This window comes from Rhinoderma darwinii, chromosome 10 (genome assembly GCF_050947455.1).
Source record: "Rhinoderma darwinii isolate aRhiDar2 chromosome 10, aRhiDar2.hap1, whole genome shotgun sequence".
NCBI lineage: Eukaryota > Metazoa > Chordata > Amphibia > Anura > Rhinodermatidae > Rhinoderma > Rhinoderma darwinii.
Window position 1 is genome coordinate 6090255 of NC_134696.1, and position 24327 is coordinate 6114581.

General features: G+C 44.1%; 1 protein-coding gene across 2 annotated transcripts in view; it reads left to right on the forward strand.

The window, feature by feature from the left end:
* The window catches only part of ACAD8 (acyl-CoA dehydrogenase family member 8), a 19180-nt gene extending 1263 nt beyond the window's left edge, over window positions 1–17917 (forward strand). For both annotated transcript variants that reach the window (XM_075839247.1, XM_075839248.1), the window contains exons 3-11: window positions 292–461; window positions 9094–9203; window positions 10410–10486; window positions 11461–11598; window positions 14203–14338; window positions 14504–14601; window positions 14686–14838; window positions 17028–17130; window positions 17541–17917. In XM_075839247.1, the coding sequence (XP_075695362.1) occupies window positions 292–461; window positions 9094–9203; window positions 10410–10486; window positions 11461–11598; window positions 14203–14338; window positions 14504–14601; window positions 14686–14838; window positions 17028–17130; window positions 17541–17596 (1041 nt within the window). In that variant the 3' untranslated portion in view covers window positions 17597–17917. The remainder of the gene's footprint in view (window positions 1–291; window positions 462–9093; window positions 9204–10409; window positions 10487–11460; window positions 11599–14202; window positions 14339–14503; window positions 14602–14685; window positions 14839–17027; window positions 17131–17540) is intronic.
* The last annotated feature ends 6410 nt before the right edge of the window (window positions 17918–24327 follow it).

The window sequence follows — 24327 nt, forward strand, 5'->3', positions numbered from 1 at the left end:
ATCCATATGTATCACGGCAAATGGAAGTGATGGAGATGGTGGTCCCCCACTCGGGTCTCCCCATTTCTTTTTTAGCCAGCGCAGAACTTGCTCTCGGGGGGTCAAGATCGTCCATGTGTTACAAGAACAGCCTATTGTTTTCAGTGGACGCTGAAATGATGACTTGCCGGGAAACCCCCCCCCCCCTCCACAACCTGCGATCCACTCGTCCTCAGGTGGCCCCTTTTATAATGTGACCAGCGCCCCATTATTATCAGAGTAACGTCTGCCATGCTTGTTTGTTTTACATAGGAAATATTCCCAGTGGAGACCATGCGGAGGGCGGCACAGCTCGGATTTGGTGGGATTTACACCCGTCCTGACGTTGGAGGATCAGGGCTGTCTCGTCTGGATACTTCCGTTATTTTTGAGGCGCTGTCTACCGGCTGTGTCAGCACGACGGCGTATATGAGCATCCACAAGTACGAGACTAATACTTAGAGGTCTTTCTGCCGGATCCGGGTCCCGTTATAAAGATGATTCTTATCCTTTTTAGGTTTAGTGATTTCATGTGAATCTCCACCTTTTCTCTTTATGTCATTTTCAGGATATTTTTTTGATGTAGGTAGTGCCACTCACTTCCCCCTTGTAGATAGCACCCACCATAGATGGCACTCCCCTGTAGATGGCGCCACTGTAGCTCCCTGTAGGAGCGGAATCTCTCTGGCCGGGGATTCCGCTCCTAGATGGAGCTCCTGACGTCTCTATCCATATATGGACAGTGAAATCAGGGGCAACTCTTGAAGCGGAATCCCCGGCCAGATAGATTCTGCTCCACCAAGGGGCAGTGGCACTACTTACAAGGTGGCTGTGTGTCACTACCTACCGGGGGCTGTGTGGCAATATCTACAGGGGGCTGTGTGGCAATATCTACAGGGGGCTGTGTGGCATTATCTACAGGGGGCTGTGTGGCATTATCTACAGGGGGCTGTGTGGCAATATCTACAGGGGGCTGTGTGGCAATATCTACAGGGGGCTGTGTGGCATTATCTACAGGGGGCTGTGTGGCATTATCTACAGGGAGCAGTGTGAGGTAATATATACAAGGGGCAGTGTGTGGTATTATCTACAGGGTGCTGTGTGTAGCATATCTACAGGGGTCAGTGTGTGCCACTATCTACAGGGGTCAGTGTGTGGCACTATCTACAGGGGGTCAGTATGTGGCATTATCTACAGGGGGCTGTGTGGCGCTATTTACAGGGATCAGTGTGTGGCAGTATCTACAGGGGCAGTGTGCGGCATTATCTACAGGGGGCAGTGTGCAGCATTATCTACAGGGGGCTGTGTGGCGCTATTTACAGGGATCAGTGTGTGGCAGTATCTACAGGGGGCAGTGTGCGGCATTATCTACAGGGGGCTGTGTGGCGCTATTTACAGGGGTCAGTGTGTGGCACTATCTACAGGGGGCTGTGTGGCGCTATTTACAGGGATCAGTGTGTGGCAGTATCTACAGGGGGCAGTGTGCAGCATTATCTACAGGGGGCTGTTTGGCGCTATTTACAGGGGTCAGTGTGTGGCACTATCTACAGGGGGCTGTGTGGCGCTATTTACAGGGATCAGTGTGTGGCAGTATCTACAGAGGGCAGTGTGCGGCATTATCTACAGGGGGCAGTGTGCAGCATTATCTACAGGGGGCTGTTTGGCGCTATTTACAGGGGTCAGTGTGTGGCATTATCTACAGGGGGCTGTGTGGCGCTATTTACAGGGGGCAGTGTGGCGCTATTTACAGGGGGCAACGTGTGGAATTATCTACAGGGGTCAGTGTGTGGTGCTATTTACAGGGGTCAGTGTGTGGCATTATCTACAGGGAGCAGTGTGTGGTAATATCTACAATGGGCAGTGTGTGGCATTAAATTCATCCCTTTTAAAACGGATGCAAAACGGGTCAAAATTGACCGTAAACACGGCCCAAACGGAAATGGAATGGATGCAAAACGGCCGAGAAAAACGGACCAAAACTGTAGTTTTTATCGGCTTACATTCGGTCCCTGTCGTGTGAATAGATTTAACACGCCATAGACTATTTACAGTGCGGGTCTTAGCTTGCTGCCTGAGCGATCGGGCAGCTGAATGTCGGGACACTGAGGAGAAGATAGAAGCAGCTTTCCATCTCTGGTCTCTTTCACACAGCGCTCTATTGGTCCCGGCGATCATGTGACTGGTCACATGATCGCCGAGATGCTATTAGTGGCAGGCTGCTGCTGGGTGTTACTAGACCCAGCACAGCCTTATTGGTGACAATAGTCACTATAAGGGCTTGTTCACATTGAGTTTTTTTGCAGGAGGAAAATTCTGCCTCAAAATTCAGTTTGGGATTTTGAGGCAGATTTTGACCTTCCTGCACGTCGTTTGTCACGTTTTTTGCGGCGTTTTTCACTCGCTCCCATTGAGTGCTATGGGCAAAAAACTCAGCGAGATACGCTTTCTCTGCCTCCCATTAATGTCAATGGGAGGTCAGAGAAGTATAGTTCACTGAAGTAACAATAAAGTAAAAAATACCTTTTAATTAGTAACTAGTTAAAAACAGGGGTAACACACCACTGTGACATAAGCCCCACCGTGATTGTTAAAAAACGTATTAAACAAAAAACACTGAGTCATTGTGATACATCTAACTCGGTGTTTATAACAATATTATGTCTGGAAACAGCATATATCCAGGGCACATCAGTAGTACAATCCCAAAATAAAGCACAGGCGTCCGAATAGATCGGGTCTCCTAGTGCTGGGTGTAACACGATATGACTATCCCCAATGCAAACATTCCATAAACAGTACAACGACCCTACGCGTTTCAGGTACTCATCCTCAGGGGTCCGTATAATGGTAACTCTGGCCTTCACACCAGCGATAGAATCCTTTAACAGCAGATATTCTGCTGTGCGTCACGGCAAAGATGCACGTATTGATGTCAACGGCATACTTCATTGCAGGCGCTACGTTACTATAAACGCTAAACTCCACCCCTCGTATTCTAGCGGCAAACATGAACTGACCAATCCCCACACCCTCACGATTAGTGACACCTGCCCATGTGACCCCCCGCCGTCAGCTGACAACCAGGGGTCATCATCGGCCGCATCAAGCCGCACGCGCAGGCGCAGTAGAAGTCAGGGACAATTCGCCCAGACTGCCAAAATAGGAGAAGGTAAGCGCTACACGATAATGGATTGTAAGTAAATCTCGCGGGACAGTTAAACACCGCAAGTAGGCTACCTCACAAAGCAACTAAAAATGTAATTAATCACATGTAGGGTGGAAGGAAATACGATCCCTCATGACATGGGGGACCGAGAGACGATCGCCGTTAAAAAACGGCAGACCAATAGGGCCATCTCAAACCTACATGTGTTGGGCAAAAATGAACTCACCCACCCCCTGGGCAACCCAAGGGAGATAGGTCGTCCATACGGAGTGTTAAATAAAACATGTATAATTAGTCTGCTCATTTAAACCTGCTGGATGTATGCATTCCAGTCTGTGGATCCATTGTGCTTCTTTGCGTAAAATCAGGTTATCCCAATCACCTCCTCTTTTGGGGGGTCTAACAAGTTCAATAGCTTGAAACTTTAAACATGCTGCCTGGCCTTGGTGTTTGGCATGCACATGCTTAGATATTGGGGTGTCCCTATCATGGACAATGTCTCCAACATGCTCCCTAATACGGCGACGAAATTGTCGTGCTGTTTTTCCCACATAGTTAAGGGGGCATGGACATGTGATTAGGTAGACCACTCCCGCAGTCTTGCAATTGACATAATCCCGAATAGTGTATTGTTTCTGTGTGGTGACGCTAGTGAAGCTATTACCTTTAAAAATGAAATCACAGGCTTTACAGCTACCACACCTAAAGGTGCCTGGTATTTGTCTGTCCAGCCACGTGCCCCTAGGTGAAATGGGGTCAAAACAGCTGTGCATGACTCTGTCCCTTATATTTTTCCCTCTCCGATAGGTGACAGACGGCCTCTGTGTGATTTGATCTACCAGATCTGTATCAGAACTGAGAATACGCCAATACCTATTCAGTATCTGCATAATATCATTTTGTTTGGAGTCATAGGTACCTATGAGTCTTGTGACCTGTTCTTCTTTCCGTTTTTTAGGGACCAGAAGACATTGCCTATCAGCATCCCTTGCTCCCTCATAGGCCTTCCTGATAACCCTCTCGGGGAAACCTCTGTCCTTCAATCTTGTTTTGAGCTCCTTGGCCTGGAACTCAAAATCACCCATAGAACTACAATTCCTACGTACTCTCATAAATTGGCCTTTTGGTATGCCACTTTTGAGGGAATGGGGATGACAGCTATTCCATTGCAGGAAACTATTTGTTGCTGTTTCTTTCCTATGTACCTTAGTGTGGATTGTGCCATCTGATGTTTTTGTGATTTTCAAATCTAAAAAAGACAATTCTTTCTCACTGATCTCACATGTGAATTTAAGTCCTACATCATTCTTGTTGAGGGCTGCTACAAAATTATGGAACTCATCCGCTGTAGAGTTCCAGAGGATCAACACGTCATCAATATATCTAATCCATAATCCAACAGATGAAGTCCAATTGACAAATTTGTCCCCAAAGACAATTGTCTCCTCCCACCAGCCAAGAAATAAATTTGCATAGGTGGGAGCAGCAGGACTCCCCATTGCAGTACCACATTTCTGATGGAAAATTTTGTCTTCAAAAATAAATATATTTCTTTCAAGAACAAACTGTAATAACTGCATGACAAACTGGTTATGAGCTACAAACTGGGTACCTCTAGATCCCAAATAGTACTCGACCGCTTTATAGCCACATTTGTGCGGTATGGATGAATACAACGCCTCGACATCCAGACTCGCCAAAATTGTATCTTTCTCCAGGGAAATGCCATCAATCTGTTTCAGGACATCCATTGTGTCACGCACATATGATGTGAGACTCAAAACAAAGGGACGCAACACTTGGTCAACATACGTGCTCACATTTTGAGTTAAATTATTTATGCCTGAAACAATAGGTCTGCCACGTAAAGGAGGATAACCTTTGTGGATTTTGGGCAGGCTATAGAAACATGCCATAACAGGAAATTGTGGGTATAAAAACCCAAATTCCCCTGCACTAATCAAAGATCTGCTCTTTGCATCACTCAAAATGCTCAGCAACTCTTTCTTGAATAATGCCGTGGGGTTATCCTTTAAAATGGTATAGCAGTCATGGTTAAATAAAATGTCCTCACACATCTTCTTATAGCCATCCCTGCTCATGACCACAATGTTCCCACCTTTATCGGATGATTTGAGAACAATATTCTCTTTTTTCTCTAAAGTGGTCAGAGCTAATCGTTCAGACCAAGACAAATTATTATCCATTCCCCTGCTATCCTGACTGAGACTTTTGATCTCATCTCCCACCATATCCACAAATAAATCCACATTGGTAAAGTCTCCTATAGGTGGCAATTTCCTACTCTTCATTTTAAGGTTGGTGAAGGGACCTATACCTGGAGTGCGTCCAGATTCCTCTAATAGCCCCTCAAGGGCCGAAAGACCTTCCATATCAGACTCCTCTAGGCCTAATTCCATGCATTTTTTTCTATTATGGTGTTTAAAAAATTTTATCCATTTAAGTTTGCGAGCAAATAAATTGAGATCTTTTATCCACGAAAATGAGTCAAATTTAACTGTAGGGACAAAGGAAAGTCCCTTTTCTAATAGTGTAATCTCTGATGCACTCAAATTATATTCAGAAAGGTTAATGATTTGAAGCCTATCCATGTTATTCCCCTTCACTAATCCTTTTGACCCCTCAGCATATAGCGGGAAATGGGAGGATTGTTGGCTAAAAAATTATTGCCACTATTAGAAGAGGCTCTCCCACGGCCTCTATTTCTACTTCTTGCTCCTCCCCTAAATTTGTGTTTCCCACCACTACCGCCAAAGAATGGGCCCACTCTTTCAGAGTCTGTAGTTTCACTCTCTGATGTGGAAGGGTCAGATTCCCTCGGCCCCCTGTTGGTCTGTTGATATTGCTGTTGTTGTGTAGTGACAAAATCATACGCTTTTTTCTCCCTAAATTCCTGTAGGTCTCTCTGGAATTGGAAGTGTTTTCGTTCCTTAAGATGATTAGTAAACCTTTCCAAAGTTTGTTGGAGGATTTTGTCCCTTTTTTCAAAACCTGGGGTATCTACCAAGGACTTGGCTGCCTCAATCTCTTTTTTAAGCTCAACACTAATAAAGTCAAACTGGACTTTTTCTTCCTCTACCAAGATCTGCATAAGCCTAAGTGAGCTCCCTGTGATCTCCTGTTCCCACCTTTCTTTAATATTAGCGGTTTTTAATCTTAATGCTGGGACAATGGGGACCCTGAGGCCTCTGGGAACTATCTTATTCTTTAAATAGTTTTCCAGACTCTGGATCTCCCACCAACTTCTAGTATAATCTTTGTGCAGTCTATTAAGATTTTTAAAGGTGGATTTGAGAGATGCACCCTGAACTGTATACGTCAGTTCACACTCTGAAAAGACGCTTTTGGCCTCACTCATCCACCCATCTGTGTTTAATTCAGAAAGTGCAAAGGCTGCCATACCTAGATAAACTGAAATTATTAACTGTATGGATTAAATGTAATTTCACTGTCTAGTTTGATAGAAATCTAATTGTGCTCCCACAATATGAGTAAATTATATAGTTCACTGAAGTAACAATAAAGTAAAAAATACCTTTTAATTAGTAACTAGTTAAAAACAGGGGTAACACACCACTGTGACATAAGCCCCACCGTGATTGTTAAAAAACGTATTAAACAAAAAACACTGAGTCATTGTGATACATCTAACTCGGTGTTTATAACAATATTATGTCTGGAAACAGCATATATCCAGGGCACATCAGTAGTACAATCCCAAAATAAAGCACAGGCGTCCGAATAGATCGGGTCTCCTAGTGCTGGGTGTAACACGATATGACTATCCCCAATGCAAACATTCCATAAACAGTACAACGACCCTACGCGTTTCAGGTACTCATCCTCAGGGGTCCGTATAATGGTAACTCTGGCCTTCACACCAGCGATAGAATCCTTTAACAGCAGATATTCTGCTGTGCGTCACGGCAAAGATGCACGTATTGATGTCAACGGCATACTTCATTGCAGGCGCTACGTTACTATAAACGCTAAACTCCACCCCTCGTATTCTAGCGGCAAACATGAACTGACCAATCCCCACACCCTCACGATTAGTGACACCTGCCCATGTGACCCCCCGCCGTCAGCTGACAACCAGGGGTCATCATCGGCCGCATCAAGCCGCACGCGCAGGCGCAGTAGAAGTCAGGGACAATTCGCCCAGAGAAGAAGGTCAGAGAAGTAAACGCGCGAAGATAGTACATGTCCCTTCTTTCTCCCGCGAGGCGGTTTTACCGCTCGCGGAAGAAAACCACCCCCGCCTCCCATTGAAATCAATGGGAGGCATTTTTGGCCGGTTTTTGACGAGTTTTGCGGAGCTGTTTCCGTGCCAAAAAACTCGTTAAAATACTCAGTGTGAACAGGGCCTAAAAGGGCTGTTTGCCCTGCTGTGCATACCCAGTTAGGGTATGTTCACACTCCCTGTTTACGGACGTAATTCAGGCGTTTTACGCCTCGAACTACGCCCGAAAAAACTGATCCAATCCGTCGGCAAACATCTTGAATTCAATGGGTCTTACGATGTTCTGTGCAGACTGGCTTTTTTTTATAAGCCTCTGTCAAAAGACGGCGCATGAAAAGACGGCCGCCTCAAAGAAGTGCCTGTCACTTCTTGGGACGTAATTGGAGCCGTTTTTCATTGACTCCATTGAAAAACAGCTCCAATTACGTCCGTAATGGACGCCGCGAAAAACGCGAGTACCAGCAATTACGTCTGGAATTCGGGAGCTGTATTCACCTGAAAACAGATCCGTCATTTCAGACGTATTTTACGTTTGCGTGTGAACATACCCTTACAATGGAAAAACATGGTGTAAAAGAAGAAAAATTATAAAATCCCCCAAAGGTCTTTTCTGACCTTTGAGGGACAGATCATTGGAATAAAAAAAATAAAAGTAAAGTGCAAAAAAAAAAGAATAATAAAATACACATAAAATACCCACCCCCAAAATAATGTCCCCCCCCGCCAATCATTGTTGTAACGCTAGCGCTGACCCAATTACCCTAATATAGACATGTAATATATTACAATTTCCGGTAGACAATGACGATCACAAATAATAGGTCTATTTTAGGGTAAAACTATGTTATTACCAGAAAAAAAATAGATAAAAAGTAAAAAAGCTTATTGTTTTACTATTTTTTTTCAAATTTTAAGCCTAAAAATTCTAAAATAGCAAAAAGGATGTGTATAAAAATGATTAAAAAAAGTAACCTGCATTGTCTACGGAAAAAACGTCGCAAAAATCACGTCACTGGCCCAACAAATAAAAAAGTTATAGCCATTTAACTAATGAGTGCTAAAAAGGTCTAAACGGTGTCCGGTCCTGAACTGGTTAAAACAGAACATGCTGGTGTCCTGCAGTCACCACTAGAGGGAGCATGGGAACACGCAGACTGTCCTATTATTGAGCTTAATAGGGGACATTTATCATTTTATCTGCGCCAAAAATCTTGCGTAAATTGTGCCCGTTTTTCGTCTTTATGTCTATGCAGGGGATTTGGAGCTCTGTATCAGAAAAATTAAGCTCCAACAACTCTAAATATATCTTAAAGGGATTGTACATAATTAGGAAAACTTGGCTGCTTTTTTCTAGAAACAGCGCCACACCTGCCTACATGTTGTGAGTAGTATTGCATTTGCACCTCAGCCCCATTCAGTTTAATATAGCTGAGCTGCAATACCACACACAACCTGTGAGCAGGTGTGGCGCTGTTTCTAGAAGCAGCCATGTTTTTCTCATTCTGGACAGCCACTTTAAAGGGCTTGTCTCATAAATTTGTATATATCAAGTCAGCTATGGGGTCTGGCTTCTCTCACCCTCGATGAAAGCTTCTGACTGTTTATCTATGAATATAACATTCATGGACTATCCCCTCCCCCGCAGCATGTGCGTTTGGATGATCGACACATTTGGGAATGATGAGCAGAGACATCGGTTTTGCCCCCCTCTCTGCAGTATGGAGAAGTTTGCGTCTTATTGTCTCACAGAACCAGGTGAGGTCTGATCACATGATGAAATGATTGACAGTAAAAGTGTGGGGGTCATTCTAGTGCCGGCACAGCATAGTCCTTATGGAATCTGGACGATATCCTTAGGTCAGGGGGTCAGCAACCTTCTACGCTCCAGCTGTTGAGAAACTACAACTCCCAGCATGCCTTGACAGCTAAATGATTTAATATTCCAGCCAAAGGCTGTCTGAGCATGCTGGGAATTGTAGTTTCACAAACATCTGGAGTGCCCTAAGTTGATGACCCCTGTCCTAAGGAAGGCTGACAGTGGAAACCTATAGATATTTATGTTGTCTATCTATCTATCTATCTATCTATCTATCTATCTATCTCATATCTATCTATCTATCTATCTCATATCTATCTATCTATCTATCTATCTATCTATCTATCTATCTATCTATCTATCTATCTCATATCTATCTATCTATCTATCTATCTCTGTCTGTCTATCTCCTATCTATCTCATATCTATCTATCTATCTATCTATCTATCTATCTATCTATCTATCTATCTATCTATCTATCTATCTCATATCTATCTATCTATCTATCTATCTATCTATCTATCTATCTATCTATCTATCTATCTATCTATCTATCTATCTATCTATCTATCTATCTATCTATCTATCTATCTATCTATCTATCATGACATAGGTAGATCCTACCCTCCACTCAGTAATCGGTTATCCTGTTAGGGTATGTTCACACGCAGTGTTTTCCAACGTAATTCGGGCGTTTTACGCCTCGAATTACGCCTGAAAAAACGGCTCCATTACGCCTACAAACATCTGCCCATTGCTTTCAATGAGTTTTACGATGTTCTGTTCCCACGAGGTGTAATTTCACGCGTCGCTGTCAAAATATGGCGCGTAAAAAGACGCCCGCGAAATAGAAGTGCATGTCACTTCTTGGGCCGTTTTTGGAGGCGTTTTTCATTGACTCCATTGACAAAAAGCTCCAATGACGGCCGTAAAATATGCCGCGAAAAACGCGAGTTGCTACAAAAACGTCTGAAAATCAGGAGCTGTTTTGGCCTGAAAACAGTTCCGTATTTTCAGACGTTTTTGGTCACTGTGTGTGAACAGACCCTTACTGATCCGCAGTGGAATGTCAGTACGATGGATCTCATCACTTCTTATGATTACATTTTATTTATTCGCTGCTTTCTACTTTTTTCTCTTTCAGGCAGTGGGAGCGACGCGGCTTCTTTGCTGACATCTGCAAAGCGAGACGGCGATCACTACATCTTGAATGGATCTAAGGTGCTTCCCCTGAAGCCGAGTGTTGGGCTTTAGGCCTAGTTCACACATCGTTTTTTTCCCTGAGCATCTTTTCCCCTGAGCATTTTTTCCCCGCGGCCAATGAGGACAGTGGGCAAAAAAACGCTTGTAAACGAGCGCCACAGGATTTTTCTGCCTCTTATTAAACTCGATGGGAGGTCAGACGCGGAACCGCGGCAAGAAAGGTAATGCCGCTTTTCTTTCCTGCGAGCAGATAAAAGCCTCCTGGGAAACTAACGCCTTCCGTTGACTTCAATGGGAGGTGATTTCAGCCGTTTTCTGGCGCTGATTCCGACGCGGTTTGCGCTTTGAAATCAGCGCCGGAAAACTCTGTGTGAACAAGGCCTAATTCAAGCGAACGTGTAAATCATCCGTGTGAAGGACGTTTTTTTTACGCCGTTCACACGTCTGCATGTATTTTTATGGGGCTATTCCCACGGCCGTTGTTTTAAGACCCTGTGAACAGCCCGTGAAAATGGACAAAAATAGGACGTGTCCATTTTCACGGATCCCTCAATAGATTCAAGTCTGAGGGTTCCATGAAAACGGGTCCCGCACGGGTGCAAATCAGCCGCAAAAAATGGCCGCCTTTTCACAGCCCATTTGACACGCGTTCGTCTGAATAAAGGCTTACGGAAGTTGCTCCCAATATCCTACACACCCCTCCCCCTTGTTGCTATCACTGGGCTGAGATATGATGTGCTGTTTGCAGCGTGGTCACAATGTAGAGCTGCTTTGCCTGCATGTGACATGGAGGGAGGACACTGATCACAGAGGGTTTTCTTATGGCGTGATGACCTTACAAACAGCTCCCTATACCTCAGTTTCCCGATCCCTGTGATATGGGGGGTGGAGATATTTCACGCTTCGGTTGTCAGTTTTTGAGTGGCGTCATTAGGTCAGTACATCTGTGTAAATGTCATATTTGTGCAGCTCATTCTCCTCTCTCATTCCAGGCATTTATCAGCGGTGGTGGAGACACAGACGTGTATGTAGTGATGTGTAGGACAGGGGGCAGCGGATCTCGGGGGATCTCCTGTCTGGTGGTGGAGAAAGGGACGCCTGGGCTCAGCTTTGGAAAGAAAGAAAAAAAGGTGAGGGGGTAGAGGCAAAATTAGGGTTACATATTCTAGAACTAGGAGTTATGATTTTTATGGTATTGGTATAGCGTAGCCATCCAATCACAGAATGACCTGCCACATACAATGTGTGACATCGCTACACTTGTCCTGTGACATCATCATCCAATCACAGAATAACTTGCTACATATAATGTGTGACATCACTGCACTTGTCCTGTGACATCATCATCCAATCACAGAATAACTTGCTACATATAATGTGTGACATCACTGCACATGTCCTGTGACATCATCATCCAATCACAGAATAACTTGCTACATATAATGTGTGACATCACTGCACTTGTCCTGTGACATCATCATCCAATCACAGAATAACTTGCTACATATAATGTGTGACATCACTGCACTTGTCCTGTGACATCATCATCCAATCACAGAATAACTTGCTACATATAATGTGTGACATCACTGCACTTGTCCTGTGACATCATCATCCAATCACAGAATAACTTGCTACATATAATGTGTGACATCACTGCACTTGTCCTGTGACATCATCATCCAATCACAGAATAACTTGCTACATATAATGTGTGACATCAATGCACTTGTCCTGTGACATCATCATCATCCAATCACAGAATAACTTGCTACATATAATGTGTGACATCACTGCACTTGTCCTGTGACATCATCATCCAATCACAGAATAACTTGCTACATATAATGTGTGACATCAATGCACTTGTCCTGTGACATCATCATCATCATCCAATCACAGAATAACTTGCTACATATAATGTGTGACATCACTGCACTTGTCCTGTGACATCATCATCCAATCACAGAATAACTTGCTACATATAATGTGTGACATCACTGCACATGTCCTGTGACATCATCATCCAATCACAGAATAACTTGCTACATATAATGTGTGACATCACTGCACTTGTCCTGTGACATCATCATCCAATCACAGAATAACTTGCTACATATAATGTGTGACATCACTGCACTTGTCCTGTGACATCATCATCCAATCACAGAATAACTTGCTACATATAATGTGTGACATCACTGCACTTGTCCTGTGACATCATCATCCAATCACAGAATAACTTGCTACATATAATGTGTGACATCACTGCACTTGTCTTGTGACATCATCATCCAATCACAGAATAACTTGCTACATATAATGTGTGACATCAATGCACTTGTCCTGTGACATCATCATCATCCAATCACAGAATAACTTGCTACATATAATGTGTGACATCACTGCACTTGTCCTGTGACATCATCATCCAATCACAGAATAACTTGCTACATATAATGTGTGACATCAATGCACTTGTCCTGTGACATCATCATCATCATCCAATCACAGAATAACTTGCTACATATAATGTGTGACATCACTGCACTTGTCCTGTGACATCATCATCCAATCACAGAATAACTTGCTACATATAATGTGTGACATCACTGCACTTGTCCTGTGACATCATCATCCAATCACAGAATGACCTGCCACATACAATGTGTGACATCGCTACACTTGTCCTGTGACATCATCATCCAATCACAGAATAACTTGCTACATATAATGTGTGACATCACTGCACTTGTCCTGTGACATCATCATCCAATCACAGAATAACTTGCTGCATATAATGTGTGACATCACTGCACTTTCCCTGTGACATCATCATCCAATCACAGACTAACCTGCTACATACACCATGTGACTTCACTGTTGTCACCCAGTGACATCATTATCCCATCACAGAATGAGCTGCCACATACACTGTGTGACATCACTACCATCTGTGACATCATCATCCAACCGCAGACTAACCTGCTACATAGACCATCTGAGGTCTCTATTGCCACCCAGTGACGTCTTTATCCCATTACAGAATGACATGCCAAATACACTGTGTGACATCGCTGCACTCGCCCTGTGACATCACCCAACCACAGACTAACCTGCTAAATAGACCGTGTGTAAAAGTCTGTAAAACATGAACAATGGGGACGCTGCATCCTTCTGCAACAGGATATAAACTGTTAATAAATTAGTCAAAAGTCAATTGACAAACTCTTTCTCGGGTCATAAGATTTCATTGGACAATGGGGGCAGGGCTATGTGAGCAGAACCCCTATTGATAAAATCCTACTCAATGAATTTATTAGAAACGCACATGATTGAGGCACCTTGTACCTCACGCCTCAGTCTGCAGTTCTGCAGGTGGAGTGTAACTTTCCCATAGATTCCCCAGTAAATTTTGGTATCCATCATGACATATGGGTTTGTCATCCAGCTTTCTACAAACCCTGAACGGGATAGAAATCTGCCTATTTATACATTCTAGGTGCAGATTTTCAGGCCATTCAGGGTCTGAGGAAAGCTGGGTGACAACCTCTTATGGACACGGTCATGGCTGCATATAAATCCGCACTGTTCTGGAATGATACTGCACACCAATGCTGATTCATATGTCGTTCAGGGGCTGCAGAAAGTTAGGTGATCCTATATGGAAGTTCATTGGACATGTGTCCTGGTGTTGTATTCTCCTTTAAGACCACCAGTGATTTCTGCTGCAGGTCGGGTGGAACTCGCAGCCAACAAGAGCAGTGATATTTGAGGACTGTGTCGTCCCTGTAACAAACCGACTCGGCGAGGAAGGTCAAGGTTTCGGGATTGCAATGCAAGGACTAAATGGAGGGAGGATAAACATAGGTAAGATCTATAAGGGTTGCATAGGTGACAACCACAAACAACACCCCGGGGGCCCCATAATCGGTACGGGAAGTCGTGGGCGGTTAGGCGGATGGTCCAGGACATCCAAGCTCCGCCCCTTCTTGTAGAGTCACCCGTTAGTGGGCTCCATGTTATATATTCCAGCATCCTGTTCGCTCGGAGCAGCCCATGCCTCAGTGTTACTCTCTCGAGACCACCTTGCTGTGCGGAAGCAGTTTGGGGAGCCCCTTGCTAATAATCAGGTAATATTATAACTTTATACTTTTGTTACATTCTTCATTTCCTGGTTTTCTTTTCTAACCATTTTTTTTTTGTTTTTGTCTCAGTATCTACAATTCCGACTGGCGGAGATGGCGACGCAGCTGGTGACTGCGCGGCTCATTGTACGTCATGCAGCTCAAGCTCTTCAGGAGGGACAGGGCAATGCGGCAACGCTCTGCGCTATGGCAAAACTATACGCTACAGACGAATGTTTTAAGGTGAGTGTCAGAGACAAAGGGATCCATTTACCACATAAGGAAGCGTAAAAGTGGCAAAAATGTAAACATTGGAGTGTAACTACTGCCCCCTAATGGTAAAGTACCAGGCAATTACCTGCTAATCTCGCGTTGTTAGTCCACCAGTAGAGTATTGAGTGCAGCTCTGGAATATAATACAGGATGTAACTCAGGATCAGTACAGGATAAGTAATGTAATGTATGTACACAGTGACTCCACCAGCAGAATAGTGAGTGCAGCTCTGGAGTATAATACAGGATGTAACTCAGGATCAGTACAGAATAAGTAATGTAATGTATGTACACAGTGACTCCACCAGTAGAGCATTGAGTGCAGCTCTGGAGTATAATACAGGATGTAACTCAGGATCAGTAATGTAATGTATGTACACAGTGACTCCACGAGCAGAATAGTGAGTGCAGCTCTGGAGTATAATACAGGATGTAACTCAGGATCAGTACAGGATTAGTAATGTAATGTATGTACACAGTGACTCCACCAGCAGAATAGTGAGTGCAGCTCTGGATATAATACAGGATGTAACTCCGGATCAGTACAGGATAAGTGATGTAATGTATGTACACAGTGACTCCACCAGCAGAATAGTGAGTTCAGCTCTGGAGTATAATACAGGATGTAACTCAGGATCAGTACAGGATAAGTAATGTATGTATGTACACAGTGACTCCACCAGCAGAATAGTGAGTGCAGCTCTGGAGTATAATACAGGATGTAACTCAGGATCAGTACAGGATAAGTAATATAATGTATGTACACAGTGACTCCACCAGCAGAATAGTGAGTGCAGCTCTGGAGTATAATACAGGATGTAACTCAGGATCAGTACAGGATAAGTAATGTAATGTATGTACCCAGTGACTCCACCAGCAGAATAGTGAGTGCAGCTCTGGATTATGATACAGGATGTAACTCAGGGGTCAATACAAGATGAGTAATGTCATGTACACAGTGACTCCACCTGCAGAATAGTGAGTGCAGCTCTGGAGTATAATACATGATGTAACTCAGGATCAGTACAAGATAAGTAATGTATGTACACAGTGACTCCACCAGCAGAATAGTGAGTGCAGCGCTGGAGTATAATACAGGATGTAACTCAGGATCAGTACGGGATACGTAATATAATGTATGTACACAGTGACTCCACCAGCAGAATAGTGAGTGCAGCTCTGGAGTATAATACAGGATGTAACTCAGGATCAGTACAGGATAAGTAATGTAATGTATGTACACAGTGACTCCACCAGCAGAATAGTGAGTGCAGCTCTGGAGTATAATACAGGATGTAACTCAGGAACAGTACAGGATAAGTAATGTATGTACACAGTGACTCCACCAACAGAATAGTGAGTGCAGCTCTGGAGTATAATACAGGATGTAACTCAGGGGTCAGTACAAGATGAGTAATGTCATGTACACAGTGACTCCACCTGCAGAATAGTGAGTGCAGCGCTGGAGTATAATACAGGATGTAACTCAGGATCAGTACGGGATAAGTAATGTAATGTATGTACACAGTGACTCCACCAGCAGAATAGTGAGTGCAGCTCTGGAGTATAATACAGGATATAACTCAGGATCAGTACAGGATAAGTAATGTAATGTAATGTACACAGTGACTCCACCAGCAGAATAGTGAGTGCAGCGCTGGAGTATAATACAGGATATAACTCAGGACCAGTACAGGATAAGTAATGTAATGTATGTACACAGTGACTCCAGCAGCAGAATAGTGAGTGCAGCTCTGGAGTATAATACAGGATGTAACTCAGGATCAGTACAGGATAAGTAATGTAATGTATGTACACAGTGACTTCACCAGCAGAATAGTGAGTGCAGCTCTGGAGTATAATACAGGATATAACTCAGGATCAGTACAGGATAAGTAATGTAATGTATGTACACAGTGACTCCACCAGCAGAATAGTGAGTGCAGCTCTGGAGTATAATACAGGGTGTAACTCAGGACCAGTACAGGATTAGTAATGTAATGTATGTACACAGTGACTCCACTAGCAGAATAGTGAGTGCAGCTCTGGAGTATAATGCAGGCTGTAACTCAGGATATGTACACAGTGACTCCGCTTTATATGAACTGTATATGATATATTTTTTGTGTGTGTTTTTACTGATCTTGTTCTCTCTGCAGGTTTGTAATCAGGCTCTGCAGATGCATGGAGGTTATGGTTACCTGAAAGACTATGCTGTTCAGCAGTTTGTCCGGGATATCCGCGTTCATCAGATCCTCGAGGGTGAGTGTTACAGCTCACAGTGAACGTGGAATGAACTACTGAGAGCTTCTGATGACAACATGTCCTCTTATGATTTCTGTCAGGTGCAGTGTTGTCATATCCCCACATATACACATAACTTCCACTATTGAAGCCAGTAAAGATGTAGATATTGATGTAGATAGTGATTGGATCCTCCATGACAATACAGACATGACAGAAATAACACTGCACATGTCATCAGGATCTCTCAGTAGTGCGGCCTCAGGCTTTGGGCCTGTAACTTCAAGCGATCTGATCTCAGTATGGGTGTTATATATTATAAACCAGTTTTCGTATTTTTTATGTTCTTTGATGATTTCTTCTAGTAGGTCTCCTCTGAACACATGGAGATGAGGGGGCACTAATTTATATTTTGTTCCTTATAACAGGAACCAATGAGGTGATGCGGATGATCGTGGCCAGAAACATTTTACAGGGTGAATAAGTGGAAAATCTCAATCAAATAAACCTCGGCATTAGGAGGACATTACCTCAGGAGAACGCCGCTCGTTCAGCTCTGCTACATGTACATTCTGATGAGCAACACATGAGCTGCACCTTGCTTGGGATGGGACAGGTTTATTTTTTTTTTCATTCTGGTGACTCTTTGGTGTCTGTATTTATATCTTCTGAATGTAGCAGCCTTACCCTCCACCTCTCTGTTGCTGATCTGTATAGGGATGTCCAAAAACCACATGGCCAGATACAGTGAATATATGAAACATATATCTGGTGTGCAGATTACAAAAGTTATTTTTGTATGGCAGGTAGGTTTAATTACTTAATAATTTATAGGTCTGAATTATAAGCAAGTGCAGCTTGGCATCCTCTTGACAATTAACTGATCGTATAGCCCCCGTATGTCCCCCCACGGAAATTATTATATATTAACATCTAGAATTAATCTCCATAAACAGTTGAGTCATTGTGTACATACATTACATTACTTATCCTTTACTAATCCTGTTACATCCTGTATTATACTCCAGAGCTGCACTCACTATTCTGCTGGTGGAGTCACTGTGTACATACATTACATTACTTATCCTTTACTAATCCTGTTACATCCTGTATTATACTCCAGAGCTGCACTCACTATTCTGCTGGTGGAGTCACTGTGTACATACATTACATTACTTATCCTTTACTAATCCTGTTACATCCTGTATTATACTCCAGAGCTGCACTCACTATTCTGCTGGTGGAGTCACTGTATACATACATTACATTACTTATCCTGTACTGATCCTGAGTTACATCCTGCATCATACTCCAGAGCTGCACTCACTATTCTGCTGGTGGAGTCACTGTGTACATACATTACATTACTTATCCTGTACTGATCCTGAGTTACATCCTGTATTATACTCCAGAGCTGCACTCACTATTCTGCTGGTGGAGTCACTGTGTACATACATTACATTACTTATCCTTTACTAATCCTGAGTTATATCCTGTATTATACTCCAGAGCTGCACTCACTATTCTGCTGGTGGAGTCACTGTGTACATACATTACATTACTTATCCTTTACTAATCCTGAGTTATATCCTGTATTATACGCCAGAGCTGCACTCACTATTCTGCTGGTGGAGTCACTGTGTACATACATTACATTACTTATCCTGTACTGCTCCTGAGTTACATCCTGTATTATACTCCAGAGCTGCACTCACTATTCTGCTGGTGGAGTCACTGTGTACATACATTACATTACTTATCCTGTACTCCTCCTGAGTTACATCCAGTATTATACTCCAGAGCTGTCCTCACTATTCTGCTGGTGGAGTGACTGTGTACATACATTACATATCCTGTACTGATCCTGAATTACATCCTGTATTATACTGCAGAGCTGCGCTCACTATTCTGCTGGTGGAGTCACTGTGTACATACATTACATTATTTATCCTGTACTGATCCTGAGTTATATCCTGTATTATACTCCAGAGCTGCACTCACTATTCTGCTGGTGGAGTCACTGTGTACATACATTACATTACTAATCCTGTACTGATCCTGAGTTACATCCAGTATTATACTCCAGAGCTGCAGTCACTATTCTGCTGGTGGAATCAGTGTACACACATTAGTTATCCTGTACTGATCCTGAGTTACATCCTGTATTATACTCCAGAGCTGCACTCACTATTCTGCTGGTGGAGTCACTGTGTACATACATTACATTACTTATCCGGTACTGATCCTGAGTTACATCCTGTATTATACTCCAGAGCTGCACTCACTATTCTGCTGGTAGAGTCACTGATGTGGTAACGTGACTATGTCGCGTGTCTTCCGGACATGACATCACATTGGTCCGATCTATACAGCTGTGTGAAAGCGCTCTTAGTCTACATGCACACGTTGGGTATTTTGCTGTGGAAAATATGCACCAAAACCGCAGCAATACGCAGGAAATTCGCTGGTAAAAAACGCACCTAATCATGCATTTTTCAATGCGTTTTTTAGTGTGGATTTTTACATTTTCATGTAATTTTGGTGCGATTTTCCTCAGTACTAGGCAAATACAATTCACAAGCGGAAACGCAAGATAAATTGACATGCTGCGGATTTTAAAATCTGCACCGCAGGTTAATTTACGCGCAGAAAAATACTGCAGCGTGTTCATGAGATTTCCTGGAATCTCATTGTCTATGCTGGTACTGCATTACGCTGCGCATTTGCCGCACGTAATACGCATCGTGTGCATTGACCCTTGAGTGTTACACTTCATTATAGTCATTCTAATATCTGCTGTAATCCTCTCCCTCCCCCATTGACAATGTGTAAGATCACAATCAGAGGGATACAGCGGATTATCAGGTTTTCCAGACTATTGGAAGTGTCTGCATGGCACCATCTTATCTCCTGTGCTTCGCTGTTACAGTTTTCCCTGGACAATCGTGGTCTCTGGAAACCTCTCACATTTGTTTTCCTAAACTTTGAACGCTTGGTACATGCGGCTTCAGAGAATAGTCCTGGCACCATCATCTGTTTACTTTATTTACAGTCACCCTCTTCTCTGTCCTATAGTGTCATGCGCTGCGGCTTTTTCCTCTCGGTCTGGTAGTAGCCTGGCTCATGAATCTAATGTCAGATCTACTGTGACACTTAGGGTATGTGCACACACACTAATTACGTCCGTAATTGACGGACGTATTTCGGCCGCAAGTACCGGACCGAACACGGTGCAGGGAGCCGGGCTCCTAGCATCATAGTTATGTACGACGCTAGGAGTTCCTGCCTCGCTGCAGGACAACGGTCCTGTACTGTAATCATGTAAACACTATTAGGCCTCATTTACATGAGCGTGTGCGTTTTGCGCGCGCAAAAAACGCTGCGTTTTGCGCGCGCAAAAGGCACTTGGCAGCTCCGTGTGTCATCCGTGTATGATGCGCGGCTGCGTGATTTTCGCGCAGCCGCCATCATAGAGATGAGGCTAGTCTACGCCCGTCACTGTCCAAGGTGCTGAAAGAGCTAACTGATCGGCAGTAACTCTTTCAGCACCCTCGACAGTGAATGCCGAACACAATATACACCAACCTGTGAATAAAAAAAGACTTTCATACTTACCAAGAACTTCCTGCTTCCCCCAGTCCGGGCTCCCGGCCGTTGCCTTGGTGACGCGTCCCACTCTTGTCATCCGGCCCCACCTCCCAGGATGACGCCGCAGTCCATGAGACCGCTGCAGCCTGTGATTGGCTGCAGCCTGTGCTTGGCCTGTGATTGGCTGCAGCCTGTGCTTGGCCTGTGATTGGCTGCAGCTGTCACTTGGACTGAACTGTCATCCCGGGAGGTCGGACCGGAGTTATCGGTAAGTCAGAACTTTTTTTTTTTTTTTACAGGTTCATGGATTTTCGGAGCGGAAGTCACTGTCCATGGTGCTGAACCAGTTTAACGCTTTCAGCACCGTGGACAGTGACTGTCTCCTGACGTCGCGTACCCGAACATTTTTTACCGGTTTCGGTCAAAACGAGTTCGGCCGAACCCGGTGAAGTTCGGTGCGCTCATCTCTAATTTGACACTCCGTTTGGATGTTTGTAACCAGAAAAGCACGTGGTGCTTTTCTGTTTACATTCAGGAGTTTGACAGCTCTTGCGTGATTTTCGCGCATGCAACGCAGGACCGTCAGTGTGGCATGCGTTGTTTTCACGCACCCATTGAAGTCAATGGGTGCGTGTTGCGTGAAAAACGCAAGAATATAGAACATGTCGTGAGTTTTACGCAACGCACTCACGCAGCGCAAAATTCACGCATCGTCTAAACAGCCCCATAGACTATTATAGGTGCGTACGACACGCGTGAAAAGCACGCGCGTCGCACGCGCGTATAATACGCTCGTGTAAATGAGGCCTTACACTTTGTGTCTCCCTTATGTCCTCATAGATTGTAAGCTCTTGCGAGCAGGGTCCTCACTCCCCAAGTTTGAATTGTAAATGAACTTTGTCACTATGTAATGTCTGATATTGTTTGTTTCATGTTCCCTCTAAATTGTAAAGTGCTGCGTAATATGTTGGCGCTATATAAATAAAGATTATTATTATTATTATTATTATTATGATGCTAGGAGCCCGGCTCCCTGCACTGAGTTCGGTCCGGGACTTGCGGCCGATATACGTCCGTCAATTACGGACGTAATTAGTGTGTGTGCACATACCCTTACACAGGCGTTGGCGGGGTAACAATGCAGATTTATATGCCATTCTGGGTCTGGGAAAGCTGGGTAAATGCACTATGAGGAGAAAAACCCACTACAAGTTGTGCCGTGTATATGGACATATCGAGCTCATGGTGTAGTCTGAAGCACTTTATATACAGCATCCCTCACTGAGTGACTATACACGTGGCTGACCATAGCGGAAAGGACGCCCTAATCGCAGACTACACACACACGGGCGATGAGGGGACACTACATATGGCCGCCACGTAGGTCTATAGAGATATCATAGTTGTCAACCCAAAAATGGGGATTGGCGGCAAGGATCCCAGAAAGCCATCAAAACTCCCATGGAGGCCTCATTCTGTCTAGTAGTAAAACTCTTTCTTGTTGCCCATAGCAACCAATCAGAGCCCTGCTTTCATTTTTCCACAGCAGTTTAAGAAATGAAAGTTGAGCTCTGATTGGTTGCAAAGGGCAACAAGGACTGGTTTAGAATTTGAATCTTTTGATAAATGAGGTCCTGTAGTGTTTATTTTCCTTTTAAAGGGGTTATGTGGGGACCAAAAATTATTCGCAGAGTAGTCCCTGCAGTATGTGATACACTCGCTAATATACATTCCGGTCCCCCGTCATGCGGATTCTGAGATGTTTAGAGATTTTTATAGCGGTGTCGGGGGAACGGAGGTCTAGTAGTACATCGCTTACATAGAGTGCATTTGGATCGGTCACATAATGAAGAATCGTATCATCATCAAAGAAGAATGTGCAACTAGACCTCAGGTCTCCCGGCACCGCTATGAAAATCTCAGAATCAGCGCGACAGGGGACCGGTTGTATATTAGCGAGTGTACTCACAAACTGCAGGGACTACACTGCTTATAATTTTTAGTCCCTACATAACCCCTTTAACACGCTACCTGGCACAAGTTTTAGGGGGCACTACAGCTAACGTAATTAATAGAGCCCATGGGCGTAGCTATAGTTGTAGCTGCTTTGATGGGGCCCTGAGGTTGAGGGGGGGACCCACTCATGTGTAAGAACATTAGTTAAAATGTAAACCGCCCGTCTTAATCTAAAGAGCGCTGGAGTAAATTGCGATTCATTTATTAAGAGGCGCATGTAGAAAGTAGCTGGCGTAGTTTTACACTAAAATTTACGCCAATTTCTGCTGTATTTTTACAGTAAATGTGTCGGACCACGGAAGGCCACGCCCCTTTCACTTAGCTCAAGCCGCTTTCTGGTAAAGTGACAGGAATGCTGCAAAAGTTTAACTTTATATGTGACTTTTGCTGCATTTCAGCATTTTTTTATGACAGAAAATGCGTGGAACAATTGATAATTTCCAACCCCCCGAGTTCCTTTTTGGGGGAAATAACAAGTTGGCGGTTCTACTCTGTCCAGCACTACGTTGTGGCATATATGGCGCTATTATCATACATTATTATTGTTACTTATGCTGCTGGTTTAGTTTCCGGTCACTGGGTGGTTGGGGCACATCTCATTTCACTATTAGGCCCTATGAATGGCTATATTATGGTGGAACTGTGGCAGACATTCCTGGTACAATTATGGGGTTACTCTGGCTGGCTATATGAATGAGGTTCTTTATTTATGGAGGCACTCGTACTGGTGCTCTTGTTGGGGGCAATATTTACCCTGGCTCCTTTTATGGGGTCTTAGGCCAGGTTCAGCAAAACAGGGGGGTGAGGGACAGGTCCTGGTGTCAGCCATGTTGTTGTGTATTGTACAGTGTAGGGTGAGGGACAGGTCCTGGTGTCAGCCATGTTGTTGTGTATTGTACAGTGCAGGGTGAGGGACAGGACCTTGTGTCAGCCATGTTGTGTATTGTGCAGGGTGAGGGACAGGTCCTGGTGTCAGCCATGTTTTTGTGTATTGTACAGTGTAGGGTGAGGGACAGGTCCTTGTGTCAGCCATGTTGTTGTGTATTGTACAGTGTAGGGTGAGGGACAGGTCCTTGTGTCAGCCATGTTGTTGTGTATTGTACAGTGCAGGGTGAGGGACAGGACCTTGTGTCAGCCATGTTGTTGTGTAATGTGCAGGGTGAGGGACAGGTCCTTGTGTCAGCCATGTTTTTGTGTATTGTGCAGGGTGAAGGACAGGTCCTTGTGTCAGCCATGTTTTTGTGTATTGTGCAGGGTGGGGGACAGGTCCTTGTGTCAGCCATGTTGTTGTGTATTGTGCAGGGTGAGGGACAGGTCCTTGTGTCAGCCATGTTGTTGTGTATTGTGCAGGGTGAGGGACAGGTCCTGGTGTCAGCCATGTTGTTGTGTATTGTACAGTGTAGGGTGAGGGACAGGTCCTGGTGTCAGCCATGTTGTGTATTGTACAGTGCAGGGTGAGGGACAGGACCTTGTGTCAGCCATGCTGTTGTGTAATGTGCAGGGTGAGGGACAGGTCCTTGTGTCAGCCATGTTGTTGTGTATTGTGTAGGGTGGGGGACAGGTCCTTGTGTCAGCCATGTTGTTGTGTATAGTACAGTGCAGTGTGAGGGA